This window comes from Heterodontus francisci, chromosome 1 (genome assembly GCF_036365525.1).
Source record: "Heterodontus francisci isolate sHetFra1 chromosome 1, sHetFra1.hap1, whole genome shotgun sequence".
NCBI classification, from domain to species: Eukaryota; Metazoa; Chordata; class Chondrichthyes; order Heterodontiformes; family Heterodontidae; genus Heterodontus; species Heterodontus francisci.
The window spans coordinates 87585123-87606555 of record NC_090371.1 but is presented as its reverse complement, the minus strand read 5'-3'; the positions used below and the strand labels follow the sequence as shown (position 1 = coordinate 87606555).

Genomic DNA, 21433 nt, shown 5'->3' with positions numbered 1-21433 from the left:
AAAACCATTATTGAATTAGGTGAAAACAGACCAATGGAACTGTCAGTATTCAAAGTGCAGCTTGGAATTCCTATTGATGTAGAGTATTTGTTGAGATTTTCACCTGTGCCAACATATGTAAGAAGCTCATAGAAACAATGAGAACAGTTGCCTCTGCCGTATCTCCCCTCCCCTTTACCCAGCATGTTAAACAACCCCCAAGGCTCCTGCTCTAGCCCAGAACCCATATCTTTCTACAGATTCTTTTATCCTTCCCTGCCTTGTTCAAGCTCATCTTTTCTATGAAATTCACCCTGTGCTTCCTTGACCCCATTGCTACTAAACTGCTGACCACCCACCTAACCGTCATGGTCCTTAGGTTAACTGACATTGTAAATGGTTCTCTCTACTCATCACCCCAATCACTCTTCAAAAGCCCGCCTCTGTTCTTGCAAGCTTCTGCCCCATCTCCAACTTACCTTTCATCTCTAAAGTTCTTAAACCCGTTTTATTGCCTCCCAAATCCATAACAGTCTTTGCCACAACTCCAAGTTTGAATCTCTCCAATCAGCTTTCCACCACTGCCACAGTATTGAAACAGCCCTAATCAAAGTCACAAATGACATCTTCTGCAACTGTGACCATAGTGCACTATCCCCCTTGTCCTTTTCAACCTCTGCAGCCTTTGATGTGGTCAATGATGCTATTCTCCTCCAATGCCTCTCCTCCACTGTCCCGTTCAGTGGGGCTTCCCTAGTCTAATTCCAATCCATTGAACTGTAACCAGAGCATCTCCAGAAATGGTTTATCTTCCCATTATTACATTGCAACCTCTGGAGTCCCAAATGATCTATCCTCGGCCCCCTCCTCTTAGTGATTCTTTCCAAAGGCCATGCAGATGTGTGCTGGCAAAACCTAGCTACACCTCTCTCTCGACCTCCCCCTTCAGACTACTTGTCAGACAGCTAATCCATTTTATCCAGTTAAACATTAAGATGCAAGCCATTATCTTCAGCCCTTGCCCCAAGCTCCGCACACTCGCCACCAATTCCATCCCCCTTTACAGTCACTTCATTTACCCAGAATTGAGATTCTGACCCCATGTCCTCTCCATTATAAAGACTTTCACCCATTACATCACACACTCCTGTACACCTCAGCCTATCAGCTTTTGAAAGCGGCATCAATGCTTTAATCACCTCTAGACTTGACTATTCCAATGATCTCTTGGCTGACCTCCCACCTTTCACCATCCATAAACTTCAACAAGTCTAAAACCCTTCCGCCCATATCCTAACTCACTCCACATTCTGTTCATCCTTCACACTTGTGCTCACTGACCTGCATTGGATCCTGGTCCACCAATGCCTTAAAATGCTTTTCTACATTAAAGGCACTATGAAAATGTAAATTTTTGCTGAGAAAAAAATGACTGTGCACACTGTATCACAATCAAGATTTCCCCATGCATTTATTTAGCCTGTTTCTTAATGAATTTATTTTTGCAGTTTTCTGTCAGTTACTTTTATGAAAATTTATCTTTGGCAACTGTATGCTGAATCAGAACATGCAAATTATTTTTCTTAATTTAGCACCTATGTTAAACACCTAACAAGGAGTTACAAACACTACACTATACACCCACACAGTCCCACACCTTTTCTCTCTGTCAACTTCTTCCCTTATTCTTCATCTGTTCAAGGTATGATTCACACTGGAATAAAGTTGCACGGACATTAGCAGTCATGTAGCACTTTGCGCGACTGTTCATTTTTCAAGTGTGAACCTTACTTCTGCTTTGCTAATTTTTCCTTTCTAGAAAGTACTGACTTCTTGGCGGGATAGATATTGGGTGCCCTCTAATACCTTGCCATTAATCATGTGTGAGTTTAGGCATTAACCCCTACAAGATGTGTATGAAAGGGTTGGGTGAGGGGTTAAAGACTTAATTAAAAAGTATTGGAAATATGTCCCCAATACGCCACGCAATCGTGGTGGCGGAGTGTCCTACCATCCCAATAATGATAGTCTATTCTGAGTTAGTTTGCAGTTCTTCCTGGTTTATCTACGCAGTAGATACACTCACTGAGCCATCAGAGAAATACTTCCAATATCAGGCTTGCCACTCGGAGCAGGACAATTGCTGTGTCTCTACCTAGTCCTGGATGACAATACAAACCTTTCAACCCCACAGTACATATGGCTCAAAAGGTACACAGTATACATATTGTGTAAGTTAATTTATATAAAATAATAACACTTTGGTAGGTTTTGGAGATGTATGTGCTCAACTTGGGAAACATATGCATCTGTAGTCTGCTCCTGTCACCTACTGCAGTTATTTAATGAGTGTGTGTATATTCAATACTTGCATTCTGTTCTCTTATCTGTAGTTTTGAGCTAAACAGATATTTTGGAAGTTGCACTGCATTCTGCTATATTACAGCTTAACAAGATGAATTTTACAACATTTGTTTGGTTTGAGAGTACTGCATACTGTGGGTGACAAGGATTGTACGTGTTTACTAAAAGATGCGATAAGGTTCTTTGCATTTAAGTGGTCATTGGATAGACATATGGATGAAAATGGAATAGTGTAGGTCAGATGGTCGGCGCAACATCGAGGGCCGAAGGGCCTGTACTGCACTGTAATGTTCTAATTCTAATTCTAATTAATTTAATGGGTAAAATGTGGCGTTTTTATTTTTACATAAAAGCAAGAAAAGTTTAAAAAGGTATAATTTTGTTGCTTCCTCTCTTATTTTCTACATTATTACACTTCATAGCTAAGTATTCTTGGGCAGCAGAGTTTTGGATGACTTCAAGTTTACAGAGGGTAGAACATGGGAGGCTGGCAAGGAGTGCATTGGAATATTTAAGTCTAGAGGTAACAAAGACATGGATGAGGGTTTCAATAGCAGATCGGCTGAGGTATGGACAGAGTTGGGTAATGTTACGGAGGTGGAAATAGGTGGTCTTAACGATGGTATGGATATATGGTCAGAAGCTCATGGGGTCAAATATGACACCAAGGTTGTGAACAGTCTGCTTCACCCTCATTCAGTTGCCAGGGGAGGGATGGAGTCAGTAGCTAGGGAACGGAGTTTGTAATGGGAACCAAGGGCTATGGCTTTAATCTTCCAAATATTTAATTAGAGGAAATTTCTGCTGATCAAATACTGGATGTTGGACAAGCAGTCTGACAATTTAGAGACAGTGGAGCCACAGGCAACAATCATATTCGACGAGTCTGATCTTGACTCCTCTTTTGGTACATTATATTTGTAGAATTATGCATATCTGAACAGTATTCAAGTAATAACATTAGAACAAACAATAACCTATAGGAGTGCAGTCAGTCCCAGGCACATCACTCAAGGACCTAAAGCACCTTCTGCACAGATAGTTCGACGTTTGCAATTAGAGTCTTTCACTGGTTTTAGTACATTACTTGATTCATACGGTTCACAGTTGTGCACACATCATCTATAAATGTTTCCTGTTTGGTTTTAAAAAGCAGTGATGCCCAGGAACTAGCATGATGCCCTATATCCGCTAACAGCCGAGGTGCACTCTTCAATGCCATTAATTTTCAAATTTAGAAAATAACTGCTGGAGAATAGCTATTCTGGAGACGTAGTGCTGAATATAGATGGGCTAAAACAATCAGTAGCAACAAGATACCAGATAATTAGTAGGCTACAAGAAGATTTGGGCATCCTGATTTCAGTTTTTTATTGGCTAAATTTAATTTGATTTCTGCACTAGATGAGTTTTGATTTCCTTTGTGATCAGGTCCATTGTAGCTCTGATGTTAAAGCAGCATCTGACGCTGCTCAATTATTTCTCTGTAGAGATGCACTAAACCATTGTCTTCTGTACTTAACTTCACACTAAAATTTTATTTGAGGTGGGAATTATGAAAGTAGCAATAATGGATTAATTAAAACACTAATCAGTGGAGATGCATTCCTTTTGTTCCAATGCCAATGTACCAGACCAGACTCCCAATAGGAAGCCAAAGTTTCAATCCCAGTCCTGTCTGACAATCATTTCTGAGAGTCCCCTGAGACTGAGTTTTACTTCTCTAATGGCTTATCAATAACAACCAAAAGAAATGGTCCATTGCCCTTTCCCATTCATGTTACTTTCTGACAGATATGGAAATGTCCATAACTTGGACCATGCTCCCACTCAAAGATGCCATAAATATAGTGACAATATTAAGTTAGAAAAAATAAGGATTAAAAAAACAAACAACTGGTTTTGCTGTGCTTTTTGACAGATTAGATTAGCTGAAAGTCACACCTCTGAACCTGAAAGCTATGGATTTAGCCTGGCCCAGAGAACTAAACTTATTCTCAACAGATATAAAAGCAAAATACTGCGGATGCTGGAAATCTGAAACAAAAACAAGAAATGCTGGAATCACTCAGCAGGTCTGGCAGCATCTGTGGAAAGAGAAGCAGAGTTAACGTTTCGGGTCAGTGACCATTCTTTGGAACCGAAGAAGGGTCACTGACCCGAAACGTTAACTCTGCTTCTCTTTCCACAGATGCTGCCAGACCTGCTCAGTGATTCCAGCATTTCTTGTGTTTATTCTCAACAGACACAGGTTAAGTAGGCTTGCACGGGATCGGGGGGGTTTGTGTTTCTGACGTCCGGGTTTCCCAGCAGGCCATGGAGTTTTACGCTTTACAGGTTGCCCGCCTGGAAGTCAACCTTATTGACAGGTTTGGCTTCCAGTTGGGCAGGGAGCACTCTGGACCAGACCGCAGGCGCAGTTAAATCCGATCCCTGATCCTGGGGTGACTGAGCAGGGGGTGTCTGATTATCTGCTCCCCAACACCGGAGTGGGTGGTTACTGACCCCTGCAGCGCAGTGGGGTGATGTCCAATTCCAGGGGGCAGGAGCCCCTCCTGACCTGGGGCACTTTGTGTAGGGGAGTAGTCTGAGAGGGGGAGCTTGGGGGCGGCAGGGGGGAGCATTTCTGCTCCTCTTGATCCACAAGGAGTGCTGAAAAGGCACTTAATTTCTCCCCAAAGCTATCCTCACCTCCTTGAACTTCTGGGTTTCCCCAGGTCTATAAAAACCAGCAAGCCACAGTTACTCCTGTAAAACAGGTTAAATCAGAGGTTGCTCGCATCATTAGAAAATTTAAATTGTCAACCTGCCTCCTGGAAGTGGTTTGGCTGTCTGACCTTTAAACCCATAAGTGGCCAGGTTGGAGGTGGGTTAAGGTAGAGCTTGAGATTTTAAACATTGTATACTATGGACATAAGAAATAGCAGCTGGAGAAGGCCATATGGCCCTTCAAGCCTGCTCTGCCATTCAACAAGATCATGGTTGATCTTCTACATCAATTCCACCTTCCGCCTCCATCTCCATATCCCATAATTCACGTAGCACCCAAAAATCTATCAACCTCTGTCTTGAATATACTCAATGACTGAACATCCACAGCTCTCTGTGATAGAGAATTCCAAGGATTCACAACCCTTGAATTAAGAAATTTCTCCTCATTTCATTTCTAAATGGCTGACCCCTTATTCTGAGACTGAGACCCCGTGTTCGAGATTCCCCATCCAGGGGAAACATTTTCTCAGTATCTACCCTGTCAAGCCCCTTAAGAATTTTATATGTTTCAATTAGATCAACTCTCATTCTTCAAAACTCCAGGAAAATAGGCCCAGTTTACTCAATCTCTCCTGATAGGACAGTCCCCTCTTTGTTGCACTCCCTCTCGGGCAAGTCTGTCCTTCCTTAGGTAAGGAGACCAAAACTGCACACAGTACTCCAGATGTGGCCTCACCAATGTCCTGTATAGCTGGAGCAAGACTTCTTTACTCTTATACTCCAATCCTTTGTAACAAATTCTAACATACCATTTGCCTTCCTAATTGCTTGTTCCACCGATATGTTAACTTTCTGTGATTCATGATCAAGGACACCCAGGTCCTTCTGAATGCAAACATTTCCCAGTCTATCCCCGTTAAAAAATATTCTGCTTTTTATTTTTCCTTCAAAAGTGAATAACTTCACACTTCGCCATATTGTATTCCATCTGCCATGTTCTTGACCATTCACCCAACCTGTACATATCCCTCTTCAGCCTCTTTGCATCCTTCTTACTGCATAATTTCCCACCTAACTTTACATTTTGATAAATTGCACTCAGTCCTATCATCTAATCATTAACACAGGTTCTAAATAGCTGAAGCCTAAGTACTGATGCTTACGATACCCCGCTAGTTCTCATTTATTCCTAGTCTCGGTTTTCTATCCATAAACCAATACTCAATCCATACAATTATATTACTCCCAATCCCATAACATCTTGTGTGGTACCTTATCGAATGCTTTTTGAATATCCAAATGCACTACTTCCACTGGTCCCTCCTTATCCATTCTACTAGTTACATCTTCAAAAAACTCAACAGATTTGTCAAACATGATTTCCCTTTCATAAATTTGCGCTGATTCTGCTTTATCATAATATGATTTTCTAAGTGCTCTGTTACCATGTCGCTAATAATGGATTCCAGCATTTTGCCTACTACTGATGTTAGGTGATTGTTCCATATTTTCTCTCTCCCTCCTTTCTTAAATAGTGTGGTTATGTTTGCTACCTTCCAATCCTTGGGGACTGTTCTAAAATTTGAGGAATTGTAGAAGATCAAAATCAATGCATTTACTATCTCTGCAGGTACCTCTTTAAAAATTCAAGGATGCTGATCGTCAGGTCATGTATTTGTTTAATGTCTCAGCCATTTCCTTACTCCCCATTATAATTTCACCTGTCTCTGTCTCTAATGGGACCAAGTTTACTTTCACTAATCGATTCCTATTTACATACATATAGGGTAGAATTTTATGCTGTTCCCCGTGGTGGGTTTGGAAGTGAAGACAGCATAAAATTGGGAGGGTTGGTGGTGGGGTTCCCCCACCATCCTGCCTCTGCCTAAATTTAGTCCAGGGCAAGATGACCTGTGAATGGCCTTCCCGCCCTGCCACCCATTGAGGCCCTTAACTGGGTAGTTAACCCCAATTAATGGTGTCTTTCTGTCGCAACGCACTTAACCGTGCGGCAGGCAGCCCTGTTGCCACATGGGAAGCATGGCATGGAAAACCATGTGGGCTGCTTCCCGGCTCTTGGGGGGGTGGGGTGGGGTCCTTGTTAAAAGGCACTTAGTACCTGAATGAGGGACCCAGCATTGGGAAGGGGGGCTCTGTGATACCCCTCCCGCCCTGACCTACCTGAAGCCTGGGTCTAGCGACAATCCTCGGCTTCCAGGACGGTCATCTCCAGCAGCAGCCACGACCTCCACAGTGGCACTGCAGCTGCCAGCCTCTGATTGGCAGGCAGCTCTCCAAGGACGGGACTTCCAGTGACGGGGTCCTAAATCCTATAGAAGGCCCGCCGCTGTCTACTTAAGTCCTAATTGGCACTGAATTCGGCGGGTCTTCTGAAAAAGTGGCGACGCTGGGCTCTTGGCGTAGTTTCCCCTGACGTTGAGACCTCCACCGCGAGCATAAATTCCTCCCATTGAAGCATTTACAATCTACTTTTATGTCTATTGCTGGTCTACTCTCATATTCAAGCACAACCCACCCATTTTTGGGTGTGAAAGTCAAGCCAATTGAATGTAGTACAACAGTAAAATTGGATGGTATACCAAATATTCTCTATTTGTCCTGCTGAATTATAGAGGGAGAGAAAGAAAGAAGGAAAGGGAGATATAGACAATAAAAAAGAAAGAAAAAGAGAATTAATATAGTGGGTCATTCCCCTCATTCTCCCCAATGCACCAGCAATACCATCCCAGGAATACTCCAAAGCATCAGCATGTTCTCCGTTTAAAGTAAGTAGCTATCAAACTGGGCTTTCCTGTTACAATGCCTTTGAATTAAATCAATTTAATCTTAAATTATTCGACAAGCTGAAATTTAAGCACCCTGAATTCCATACAGACCATTGTACTCTGTGATCCAATATATATTACTAATTTCTATTATCCTACAAGCTCACTAGATGGTCAAGAAGTCACATTATATCTTCCAATTAAGATCACTAATTAAAGGAGATTATGACTGTAGCACTTTAGTTGTTAACTTCTCTTTTTACAAGTAGCTAAGCGGACTGCAACACCACAACAAACAGCATGACAAAAAAAGGAAAGAAGGTACCAGCCCTTCGTTTTGCAAGCTGGAACGTCAGAACTATGTGTCCTGGCCTGTCGGATGACCTTACACAAACCAACGACTCTGAGAAGACCGCCATCATTAACAACGAGCTCAGTAGACTCAATGTGGACACTGCAGCACTTCAGGAAACACGTCTCCCTGCGAGCGGATCTCTAAGAGAGCAAGACTACACCTTCTTCTGGCAGGGTAGGGATCCTGAAGAACCAAGACAGCATGCAGTGGGCTTTGCCAACAGAAACTCTTTGCTCAGCATGAAAGAGCCACCTTCAAATGGCTCAGAACGTATACTGTCCATCCGACTGCTCACCGCCTCTGGTCCAGTATATCTACTCAACATCAATGCTCCAACACTCTGCTCCCCACCTGAAGCTAAAGACCAGTTTTACGAGGAACTCCATAATATCATTAGTAGCATCCCCAATATCGAACACCTGTTCCTGCTGAGGGACTTTAATGCCAGGGTTGGGGCCGACCATGACTCATGGCCCTCCTGCCTTGGGCGCTATGGCATTGGAAGGATGAATGAGAATGGACAGAGACTGCTTGAGTTGTGTACCTATCATAACCTCTGCATCACCAACTCGTTCTTTCACACTAAACCCTGTCACCAGGTTTCTTGGAGGCACCCAAGATCACGTCATTGGCACCAGCTGGACCTCATCGTCACAAGGCGAGCCTCCTTAAACAGCGTTCAAATCACACGCAGCTTCCACAGTGCAGACTGCGACACCGACCAATCCCTGGTGTGCAGCAAGGTTAGACTCAAACCAAAGAAGCTGCATCACTCCAAGCAGAAGGGCCACCCGCGCATCAACACGAGCAGAATTTCTTATCCACAGCTGTTAAATAAATTTCTAAATTCACTTGAAAAAGCCCTTCAAAATACTCCCACAGGGAATGCAGAGACCAAGTGGGCCCACATCAGAGATGCCATCTATGACTCAGCAATGACCACCTATGGCAAATGTGAGAAGTAGAATGCAGACTGCTTTCAATCTCACTTTGAAGAGCTGGAACCTGTCATAGCCGCTAAGCGCATTGCACTGTTGAACAAGAAAGCCCCCAGCGAGTTAACATCCGTAGCACTTAAAGCAGCCAGAAGCGCTGCACAAAGAACAGCCAGTTACTGCGCAAATGACTACTGGCAACACCTATGCAGCCATATTCAGCTGGCCTCAGACACCGGAAACATCAGAGGAATGCATGATGGCATTAAGAGAGCTTTTGGGCCAACCATCTAGAAGATCGCCCCCCTCAAATCTAAATCAGGGGACACAATCACTGACCAACGCAAACAAATGGACCGCTGGGTGGAGCACGACTTAGAACAGTCCTCCAGGGAAAATGTTGTCACTGAGACCGCCCTCAATGCAGCCCAGTCTCTGCCAGTCATGGATGAGCTGGACGTACAGCCAACAAAATCGGAACTCAGTAATGCCATTGATTCTCTAGCCAGCGGAAAAGCCCCTGGGAAGGACGGCATTACCCCTGAAATAATCAACAGTGGTAAGCCTGCTGTACTCTCAGCACTCTACGAACTGCTTTGCCTGTGCTGGGATGAGGGAGCAGTACCACAGGACATGCGCGATGCCAGTATCATCACCCTCTATAAGAACAAAGATGACCGCGGTGACTGCAAAAACTACCGTGGAATCTCCCTGCTCAGCATATTGGGGAAAGTATTCGCTTGAGTCGCTTTCAACAGGCTCCAGAAGCTGGCCGAGCGTGTCTACCCTGAGGCACAGTGTGGCTTTCGTGCAGAGAGATCGACCGTTGACATGCTGTTCTCCCTTCGTCAGCTACAGGAGAAATGCCGCAAACAACAGATGCCCCTCGACATTGCTTTCATTGACCTCAACAAAGCCTATGACCTCGTCAGCAGACGTGGTCTCTTCAGACTACTAGAAAAGATCGGATGTCCACCAAAGCTACTAAGTATCATCACCTCATTCCATGACAATATGAAAGGCACAATTCAGCATAGTCTCCTCAGACTCCTTTCCTATCCTGAGCGGCGTGAAACAGGGCAGTGTTCTCGCACCCACACTGTTTGGGATCTTCTTCTCCCTGCTGCACTCACATGCGTTCAAGTCTTCAGAAGAAGGAATTTTCCTCCACACAAGATCAGGTGGCAGGTTGTTCAACCATGCCTGTCTAAGAGCGAAGACCAAAGTACGGAAAGTCCTCATCAGGGAACTCCTCTTTGCTGACGATGCTGCTTTAACATCTCACACTGAAGAGTGCCTGCAGAGTCTCATTGACAGGTTTGCGGCTGCCAGCAATGAATTTGGCCTAACCATCAGCCTCAAGAAAACGAACATCATGGGACAGGACGTCAGAAATGCTCCATCCATCAATATTGGTGACCATGCTCTGGAAGTGGTTCAAGAGTTCACCTACCTAGGCTCAACTATCACCAGTAACCTGTCTCTCGATGCAGAAATCAACAAGCGCATGGGAAAGGCTTCCATTGCTATGTCCAGACTGGCCAAGAGAGTGTGGGAAAATGGCACACTGACACGGAACACAAAAATCCGAGCGTATCAAGCCTGTGTCCTCAGTACCTTGCTCTACGGGAGCGAGGCCTGGACAACGTATGTCAGCCAAGAGCGACATCTCAAATCATTCCAGCTTCGCTGCCTCCGGAGAATCCTTGGCATCAGGTGGCAGGACCATATCTCCAACACAGAAGTCCTCGAGACGGCCAACATCCCCAGCTTATACACCCTACTGAACCAGCGGCGCTGGCTTGGCCATGTGAGCCGCATGGAAGATGGCAGGATCCCCAAGGACACATTTTACAGCAAGCTCGCCACTGGTATCAGACCCACCGGCCGTCCATTTCTCCGCTTTAAAGACGTCTGCAAACGCGACATGAAGTCCTGTGACATTGATCACAAGTCGTGGGAGTCAGTTGCCAGTGATCGTCAGAGCTGGCGGGCAGCCATAAAGGCGGGGCTAAAGTGTGGCGAGTCGAAGAGACTTAGCAGTTAGCAGGAAAAAAGACAGAAGAGCAAGGGGAGAGCCAACTGTGTAACAGCCCCGACAACCAATTTTATCTGCAGCACCTGTGGAAGAGTCTGTCACTCTAGAATTGGCCTTTATAGCCACTCCAGGCGCTGCTTCACAACCACTGACCACCTCCAGGCACTTACCCATCGTCTCTCGAGACAAGGAGGCCAAAGAAGAAGTACAAATTATAGATCGATTATGAAATGTATAAGCAACATCTATAAACTGTTCAGAAAAATGTACACATCTTACCACCATGGGTGGAATTTTGAGAATGTGAAGTACACCTGAGGTTTAAAGATTGAATGGAGACATATCCATGGAACAGAATTTTGAATATGAATAAAGATAAATATGCAAGAACAGAAGAATACAATATGCGCAGCAAGAATCTTCAGGTGTCATATTAAAATTTTAAAAGGCTGAAACTTGTTCAGATCAATGACGATACATATTCACATCTAGAATTTCTGTGGGGGCTCTTCCAATCTCCCACCATAACTTTGGTGAAAAATCAGAGAAAACCCCAGTAAAATTCTCCATGGTTTCTGCCGATCTTCCACTGAAGTTACAAGGAGATCAGAGAACCCTTGCAGCAATTCTACTCCCAAAAGTCAATACTTCAGAGAATTTCTATTCTGTTTTTAACAACTTAAATATTTTGAAAAGATTCTAGTTGCGCAGGGTATATTCCCTGCCTGAAAATAGTGAGGTCTGAGGCTTCTCAGATATTGGGCCTCAGGCCTCATTATAATGGAGCTGCTGTGGTGAACAGTTGTGAAAAATCAGGCTTCAGCTAAGCACCTCAGTGGTGAGTAGGTTGGTTCGCGGATTGGCCAGAAGATGTGGAGCTAGTGGTTTCAGAATCGCGGGTAGGGTTGTTGGGAGTGGAGTGGTGAGTGAGCGGAGGGGTTCGGGTCAGGGAATCAGAGCCTGGGTCAAAGATCGGGATAGGGACACATGTCGGGGGTTAGGGAATGGACCAGGAACAGAGGGAAGATTTGGGCCATGGTGGTAATGTGATATGGGGCTGGGGGTGGGGGGGTAGGGGGAGGGTTGGAAAGATGGCTTTGGGGATTTGGAGGAGCACTCCCACTCCTCCTCACTTCATATTCAGGTAAGTTACTTACCTTCTTAGTTGCAGGTGATCCCTTGGGCTGCTTTCCCCAAATACAGCATGTCGTGGTGCTGGTTACCTCAGGGTAAACCAATCTCAGAGAGTGGCCTTGGACATTGTTAGGCCCCGTAGTTGCACATAAAAGGAGCCTAATGGCTGCTCCAGGATACCTCCCGTTTGTTGTTACCCAATATGAGTGGAGCTCTGGCTGCAAAAACGGGCTGAGCAGACTAATTTCTAGGCTATAGTCTCTAGTTCAGCCCAGTTAAGCTCACAATGAGGTATAATTTGACAGACTTCAGCCAAATACTGAAAAATTCTACACCCTGTAATGAAAGCGCTTTTTAAAAATTTATTTTGAGGATCATATTTTCAAATTATGGATATTGGTTCATTTGGAAAGCTGAAAAGATTCCGTGGATGTGTTTTTTTTTACAAGAGTCACTGAAAGGTCTTGTTTGAAAACAAATCTTTACTAGATGTCACATGCCTTAAGCTCAATAAACAAGAGAAACGTTGGTGACTTGGGGGAGCTGTTTACAGAGAAGTGTCACGAATAGATGGGAACCAACTGTAAATTGTGTTTTGTGCATTTGAGTATTAATGTCAACCGCCATTTTATCCATCATGTTTAAGTTTTTACTTCTATGCTACAATTGTTAAAATGGAGGAGAGAGGTCAGGTGGGACAGCAACTTGATGGGGCCCAAGTCACAGGACCTCAGCTGCATACACTTCTCCCTGAGACCTCCCTGCAAGAGGCCACAGCTGCCTGGAGCTGTTCTCCACACTACTCTCTAAGACACAGTCTGCAAGAATCAGAACTGTCTTCAATCTGCATTGATTCTCTCTAAGGCCTTTTCAACAAGAAAATTAAAAAGAAGCCACACTTTGAAAAATCAAGCAAGAAAAATCAAGAAGACGACAAGTTGCAAAAACAGCGGCAAAGTCTGATTTCTACCAGTTTCCTCTCTGTCTAAAAGAAGGTGACTTCAGCTATTAAGCTGCCTCCATTTATATCCGAGAGTGCCAGAAGAAGAAGAAATTGTAAGAGAAGAGGTATTCTCAGTGACTCTTTCCCCTACCCAGCATTTCTAGTCGGTGTTCTCCATTTTGGACTATTTTTGATATTTTTAGAGAACTCTAGTTTTAACTGAAATCCATGTTAGCTAGTAGTTACGATAACTTTCTATTTAGTAAATGTCCTTGCCTTTTTTATGCCTTTAACCTTTCCTTGTATGTTTGTATGCATGCCTTGCGAAGTTAATCCCCTTCCTGAGTTTATGAGTGTATGTTAATAAACCCTACTTCTTTGTTTTAACTTTAACAACTGCGTTGTTGTTGCCGTCATTTACTATTCAAGGTTTAAGGGTCGAAAAAATTCAATCACTAATCTTGTTTACGGACAGTTGGTTAAAAAAAAGAGAAATTGTTTTTTTAGAAAAAAAGATCTACTACTTGATCATAACACAGAAATGACATGTCAAGATTTATGGTGGTCAGGAGGTTTTGCTTTTGGGATATTGTTTTGGTTCAGCTGGGGTGTGAACTGTGTTGAAGGCAGTTGGGTTTGTAGCCTGATGAAAAACACCCATCTCCTCTTTCTCTACCTCTTTGAAAAAAACCTGTGAATCCAGTGTGTGAGAGCTAAAACCCCTGATGCCGCATTTCTCCTGAGATGCTCCTGGAACTCTTGCCAGATTAATTCTTAATGCCGCCTGAGAAGAACTGCTCCAGAAAAGATCCCAGTGACCCGTTTAAATGTACTTGGACGCCAGACTGTATACCATTTGGGAACACAACATATCTCATCCGTTTTCTTCAAGAATTAACAAGTATTTGACCAAAGTATTCTTTTTGTCTTTTTTTTGTAAAAGACCTCTGCAGAGAAAATATCTTTATTTCTTTTCCTTTAATCAGTGTGTATATATGTTTGTGTGTGTGTTGGGTATTTCAAAAGGGAACTTTCACATTTCAATTTGTGTGTGAATGCTTTGTTTCTTTACTGGATAAGTCTTGTTTCAGAATAAACTGAGAATTTTGTTGTTTATTAAAGAAACCTGGTTGGTGTATTTTATTCTGTATTTTTATATAAAGAGTAGGGTATATGATTGACCGTATTGGTAACTGGGTAAACATTTAAATATATGTTGTGATCTGTGGAGAAGTGGAACTAGAAAAGACAGTGCATTCCTCCCACTTCGGTTGTAACAACCCACAGCTTATTGCTATTCCAAAGTAGAACAAAATAAATTAATTAAACTAGTCTTGTAAAGGTGTGAGGTTTAATCCTTGCACAATTGTTTGGTAAGATTCCAGAATACATTCATAATTAATAAGAAATCATTCAAAACTATGTTCTTGATTACACCAAATTTAAAGAAAAATATGATAAAACTATTTTTTGAATTTTAGACAGCCTTTTAACTCATCACATTGCTTATTGCAAAAACTAAACGGAAAAGGAAAATACAATGGTTGCAACTTAAGATGACAATTTTGATGCCCACTGACGCAGCAGGAAAAGCAAATTGCCAATTATCTAACAGCTCAGCTACCGCTAATTTTTTTTTCTTCTCCATTCAGCATTCCCAAATAGTTGTTCATATTTTTGTACTGCTTTTTAAATAGCATTGTGGATTCCAGAGATAATATTATTGGTTCATAGAACTATTTTATTCCCTTCAAAGCTGCATAAGTTAGTCAATTTAAGAAACTGAACAAAAATCTTACATATTTAATCTTGTTTGCTAACTTTACTAAGTAAGCCTTATTATACACTTTAATAAATTAGGAACCACTAAATAATCAAAGTCTGTGATATAAAGGCTGAAAGTGAATGACTTTTTGAGACTAAATCACATACTTCAGTGTGTTCACTAAGAAGCACTTTAACAGTCAAATACCCTGCAGTTCTAGTGTCCTATCCAAAATTCTGTCATCTGTTCATAAATTAAAAATATGCTCAGTTTTATTCATCCAATTCACAAGGTCTTTGATCACATTGGTCCGCATTTTGTGGTCAGCGGCAAAAGAACAGCACTTGCTGTTCACCTTGCTGACTGCTGCCCACAAAGTTTTACCCTGTTTCAAAGCGGAGACTTCCAGATATCAGGTGTCTGTTCCAGCGCGGCACCCTCGATAGGGGATTTGTGGTGTCAGGGGACAGGGCAGAAAACAGCAAGTTTCTTCAATCAATCAGATTAAAGAATCCTTGCTGAGATACGCAGAGTCCAAAACAGGAAGTATAAAGCAGGGAATATAAATTAGGTTTAACTCATGTAGAGAAAGCAAAATAAAGATTGGGAAATATAGATGGAATTAAGGGGGAGAGAGATGAAAGGGACAAACAGAAAAAGTAAAAAAGTTTCAAAATATGCAAGATTAATTTTCTTCTGAGTGAATGAAACTGCACATTTGTAAAATAATTATTTTCAAGGACAGAGAGGTTGTTCAGCAGTAATTATCACTTAATATGCTCTTAAAAACGAATTCACTCCTGAACGTACCAGCCTTAACCTTTTCAGCTATCTGAGTGGGTAAGTGCCCCAGGTTTGCTCCATTACTGTGAATTCAATGTCAAGTCGATCAGCGAGGATGGTTACAGCGCATCCTGTGGAGGAGCAGGGTAACTCTGACAGCAACTTCTAGATTTCAGCATTTAGCTGTGTATGGGTGCATGCCAAAAGTTGCTGTCAAATTTACCCTGTAATAACAGCGAGCACTGATAGACAATATATTTGAAATTTCACCAAAAATTAAAAATGGTGTAAAATGTAGATCAGTGCATAATAAAACCCGTTGACTACTATACTGACAATTAAACTGCAACGTGGAATTCTTTGGAGTAAAGCATGCTTATGAGCAAACAAGCTGATTTCAGTAAAAAGGAAAAATAATGGAAGTTCCAGTAGGGAAAGAAACTTACAGCAGTGCAGAGACATGAGAATGGCACTATTCTGTAAAAACTAAAAACACTGAGGTCGATTTTTAATTTGCTACATGGAAATAAATTTGGTGTAAATCAATGGAAATGAAATTCAGACTGTTTCTATAGCAGCTGACTGATTTGCTTCGGACTGTTCCAAAGAAGGGTCACTCACCTGAAACGTTAACTCTGCTTCTCTTTCCACAGATGCAGCCAGACCTGCTGAGTGGTTCCAGCATTTCTTGTTTTTATTATGACTGATTCGCTATGCTGGCTTTATGCTCTGACAACAATCTACTCCAGGCATTAGATTGTGTCAACTGTACATGTGCTTAAGTCCATCTTGAGTTAATCACATCAACATCTTGCACATTAATTAAACATCATTGAGTTTCCCTGCTTCAGGTAATTACAATATAGGTGAATTACCTTCAAGAAGCAAGAAGTCCCATGTTGTCACAAATGGAGCCATAAGCATTTTAACTGTTTTTGTTTTTAAGAGCCACTAATCAGAAATTAGCTTCAAACATTACTACCAAAATTCTATTAAGACCACTCAAGAAGTTTTATTAAATCTAATTACTGGTAAAAGACACCATTATTTCTGAAAATGCAGAATGTGAATTAAATTTTACATCATACTATCTAAAGTAGGGAGCAAGAAAACAAGCTTTTGTCAAAGAAATATAAAGAAAATATACTAACTTATGCAGGGATGATAAACATTATACCCCAGCGTTTTTTAAAAATGACTTAAAATGACTTAGAATTTTATTTATACAATAATTTTCTTGTCAGATTAGCAATGGTTATGGCTAACACGTTCTGAATACGCTTAAAAATACTCATGGACAAAATGAATATAAATTATGTATCAGTCTTAAACGAGTTAATAAAACAGTACACATTATCACACAGTAAAATAACATTAAAAGCTTCAAATCCTTCCACCTATCTTGGCTTTATTTAAATACAGTGAAGCAGAAAAATTAATTACAAGAACACAAACTAGTTGCCTAGCAGCTGAGTAATTAGGTGACCCAAATTCAAATCCCAGTCTTGAATAGAATTTACACTATCTATTGCCTGCAGGGATATGTTTGCCAGACTTGGCTCAGTTGCCTGAAAGACCAAGGGCACAATTTTCCACTTCAGAACCATGCCATCGGGCTAAAATGGGGGTCAGAAGCCTGCACTGTGTGGGGAACAGTCACTCATCTGTGGTTTGCCCCAAATTGGCCAATTGGTAGCTAGAGGGTGGGTTCACCCTCCAATTAAGGACGGCGGGCGGGCTCTTGAAGCTGGAGGGCCATTAAGGGGCCCTCCAGCTCCGAAGCAGCAGCAGAATGCCTTTCAAGGTAAATACATCTTGGGGCACCCTCTCCCTAACTTTTTTAACTTTTGCATCCGGGCACCACTGTGGAGTTGGAGGGGGGGTCCCCTTCCCAGGGTGGCCTGTGGCTGCAGCTGAAGCCAGGCAGGCAGGGAATACCTCAGCCTGCTTGGAGCACTGATCCCCTGTTCAGCCACTAGGGACCTAGAGGCTGACTGGAAAATTGCAGTCAGCTTCTGATAATAGGCCTTAATAGGCCATGAATTAGGTGAATCGGCTACCCGCTGCTTGTTGGCGGGTAGCCCTGCCGCCCTGCTACACCTCCCATCCCTCCTCCCAGACAATTGCCTGGGGTCAGGATGATGCCGTGCAATTGGCATGCTGGCCGGCAGCTCAAAATTCCGTGCCTGCCCGCCTCTGTGCCCGCCCCTATCAGGGCCTAAAAATTCAGTTCCAAGAGTGAGCATAGAACGAGATCCTTTCCTGCACTGCTGTAGCAGGTTGAACACGCTGTATCGATGGCTTTCTGGAGATGTTTGCAGGCTAGGTTTTTTTATCCTAAGCTAAGGATAGAATGGATGTAAGTAGAGGAGTTGGACGAGGGAAACAGACAATTGGAAATGTCATAAATTTGAAAAGAAAATTAGTAGAAAATAACCTGAAAAACTATTAAGATTTTATTTTTTCACTGTACCATATCATGGAACCACCCACGATTTGTCAGTTGCATATTTTTTCAAAAATGAGAAACTCACATACAGAAAATGTGGATATGGTGACAATATAATTGCCAAACTTTATCAATTAGAACTAGCACAACAGTGACATGACGTACATTCCATGCTCCAGATATCCCAGCATAGTTATCGCAGAGGCTAACTAATGCAGACTGAATAATTCTGACTGTTGCTCCTTTATAAAATTGAAAAAGTAGAAAAAGTGGTTCCTTACTGTATCGCTGATCTAATAAAATGAGAGTTTCACTTAACATGTACCTTCCATGGCATATTTCATGTCCTGTGCAAAGAGGTTCCACATTACTTCTGCACTTATCTTTCCAACATTTAGCTCCTGAGGAAATCTGAAATTAAAGAAATATAACTTGAGAGAAATAGAATGTGGGGACAAAACTGGTCAGGTGCAGAAATCAGTTCCATAGCCAATACATCTATGGGGAATAACTGGATAAGTCCCGAAAACAGGCGCAGGGATCACAATGCACGATTAACCCACGCCTATTCATTCAGATGCAGGCAGCACGCAAACTTCATACTGCCTGCTAATTTAAATGATAGCAGCGTGCAGCCGAGTATTAAACGTACTGCTGAGTGGCTGCATGCTGAGCAGGGGTCCCATGTGCATGCAAGACTAGCACCACTTAAAGCTAGCCTGCACATCTTAAAGCCAGCCTGTACCTCTTAAAGGGGAGGTGCCTTCTGGCTGCAGCAGGTGCTGGAACCGGTTGCAGAAGACATTCAGAGAAGGAAGAAGAGTGAAAATGGTGCAAAAGGGAGAAAACATGCTCCAAGGTTCTCTGGTGCAGGAGGTGGGTAGGAAGAGAAAGGTCTTCTACCCACAGCAGGCCAGGAGGCCCTCCAGAAAAACACTGAGAAGACAGTGGGATCAGGTAGTCATCCCGGTCAATGCAAGTAGTCTAGTCCACAGAACCTGGATACAGTGCAGGAAAAAGTTTAATGGCCACATGAGTGGCCAAGGTCAGTGAATACATCATCAAATGCCACATTCTTACAAATGAACCACTAGCCTCAAACACTGCTCAATTCATAACACATCCTTCTCTATCAAGCACGATTCACACCTACCACTGATAGCTTCACCTCACCCTCATACACTGAGCACTGCTGCAAGCCTCATACCCACATCTCTCAGCTGGCACACACTGTCAGCTACTAAACTATAACAGGTACATTACCCAAAGACAGTGCACCACACTCACTAACACACTTCCCTCTCTCTTGCAAAACAAAGTGGCACATAACCACAGGCAGCAACATCTATCAATGGGGGAAAGACAAGGCTACATGCCCTCACCTCCGTGGAGGAGACAGTGCTGGCCATCATTGGTGCAGCTCTGACTAAGGCTGTGTCCAGCAGTGGAAATAAAAACATACAAGATGACAGCTGGGATTGTATGCTGGCGACGGGGGTCTCGGGTTTCGGAAAAAGCAATGCCGTTAATCAGGTGTTGCTTCTTCTGTGGGAGGCCCGCTGAATCCAGTGGCAATTAGGGTACTTAAGTGGACAACAGCAGGCCTTTCACGGAAGTCCCGCCTTTGGAGAGCTGCTGGCCACTCAGAGGCTGGCAGCTCTTTCACTGAGCAGTGCCACCACAGAAGGGGTGGCTGCTGCCAGTGGAGCCCCTATCTGAAGCCCAGGAGCATCGCTGGATCCAGGCTACAGGTAGGTTAGGGCGGCAGGGATCTCGCAGGGGAGGGTGGATGGTAGCAAGGGCAGGGGGGGGGGGTGGCTCTCAGCTGGCGCCCCCTTCTCGATGCCAGGTCCCTTCTTCAGACACTGTCCTCCCACCACCCACCCCCACCCCAGAGCCGGGAAACAGCCCGCACGGTTTTTCATGCTGTGCTTCCCTTGCGGCGACAGGGCTGCCTGCCACATGACTAATTGTGGCAGTGGCGGGATGATGCCCTTAATTGGGCATTAATTGCCAACTTAAGGGCCTCAATTGGCAGTGTGGCGGGAATGCCGTTCACAGTCAACCCCTCCCTGGACTTAATTTTGGCAGAGGCAGTAAGGTGGCGGGGCTCCCCCCCCTCCATCTCCAACCACCATCCACCTGATTTTATGCTCTCCCTGCCTCCAAACCTGCTGCGGGGGAGAGCATAACATTACTCCCCGGTATGTTCCCACCTAATTTTCCTTCTCACATCCTACTTCCCCCTCATCCCACAATCTCTTCTGATTTACAAGCTGCAGGTCCTCAAAGCATGCACCTCTTGCTTTCTTCACCTTCCCTCCCCTCAACTCCACCCTTGTGCCTTTCTCCTTTCAGATACCCAACAATTGCCACCTGGTTAGGCAGTGACCCGGTAATGTGAAGTCTGACAGGAGGAGACTGATGTTGATAAAACACCATCACTCAATCGCACAATCACATTCATTAGCTCAGCTGATGTCACGACATGTTTTTTTTTAGAGGGTAGCATAGCTGCAGAACCTGCATATAGTGGGCTGAATTTTACTTAGGTGGACAGGAATTCGCTACCCACGTGAAAGTCTCCGTGAGATGCCGGCCAATCAGCAGGCCGGCAGCTCTTAGTCCCAGCAGCGCCACTGGGAGCTGTGGCCACTGCTGGGACTGCAGCCCAGCTGACGCCAAGGAGCCTGGAAGGAAGGTAAGTTAAGGTAGCCTCACCAGGAGGATCGGCCCTTCGCTGGTGAGGCTGGAGTGGTCGTTTGGGGGAAGGGGGGGGCTTCGGGTTGGGAGGCGGGTGCGGCCCTCAATCGGGCACCCTATGCCTGACTGCCATGGCAGCCCCCGGGGCGCGGAAAGGCCGGCAGCTATTGCACGCCCACTTAAGGGCCTTTACTGGCCTCGGGCGGGCCGTTTCCCAACCCCGCCCGACGCCGTAAACTTGGTCGAAGGCGGAAGCGGAGCGAGTAGGCCTCCCAGAGCCTCCTGCTCAATTTTACGCCACCCCCACGCCACCATCCGACCTGCTGGGGCAGCGTAAAATTCAGCCCAGTGAGTCACTAGGCACGAGAGGCCTGTAGCCATAGCTAGGGAAAGGGTCGGCAGGTGTCAGGTCCCAGGGCATACAACTTATGTTGCAGAGGAGTTAGATTAGAACTTCGATGTGGCAGTGTACAGAAAAAAGACTGAT

The 21433-nt window shown here is 43.9% G+C and overlaps 1 protein-coding gene across 1 annotated transcript in view; it reads right to left on the bottom strand.

Annotated features, from left to right (window-relative positions):
* Positions 1–21433, bottom strand: part of LOC137370623 (protein unc-13 homolog B-like) — a 783931-nt gene that overhangs the window by 125185 nt on the left and 637313 nt on the right. Inside the window, exon 25 of the mRNA XM_068032730.1 lies at positions 18569–18654. Within this exon, the coding sequence (XP_067888831.1) occupies positions 18569–18654 (86 nt within the window). The remainder of the gene's footprint in view (positions 1–18568; positions 18655–21433) is intronic.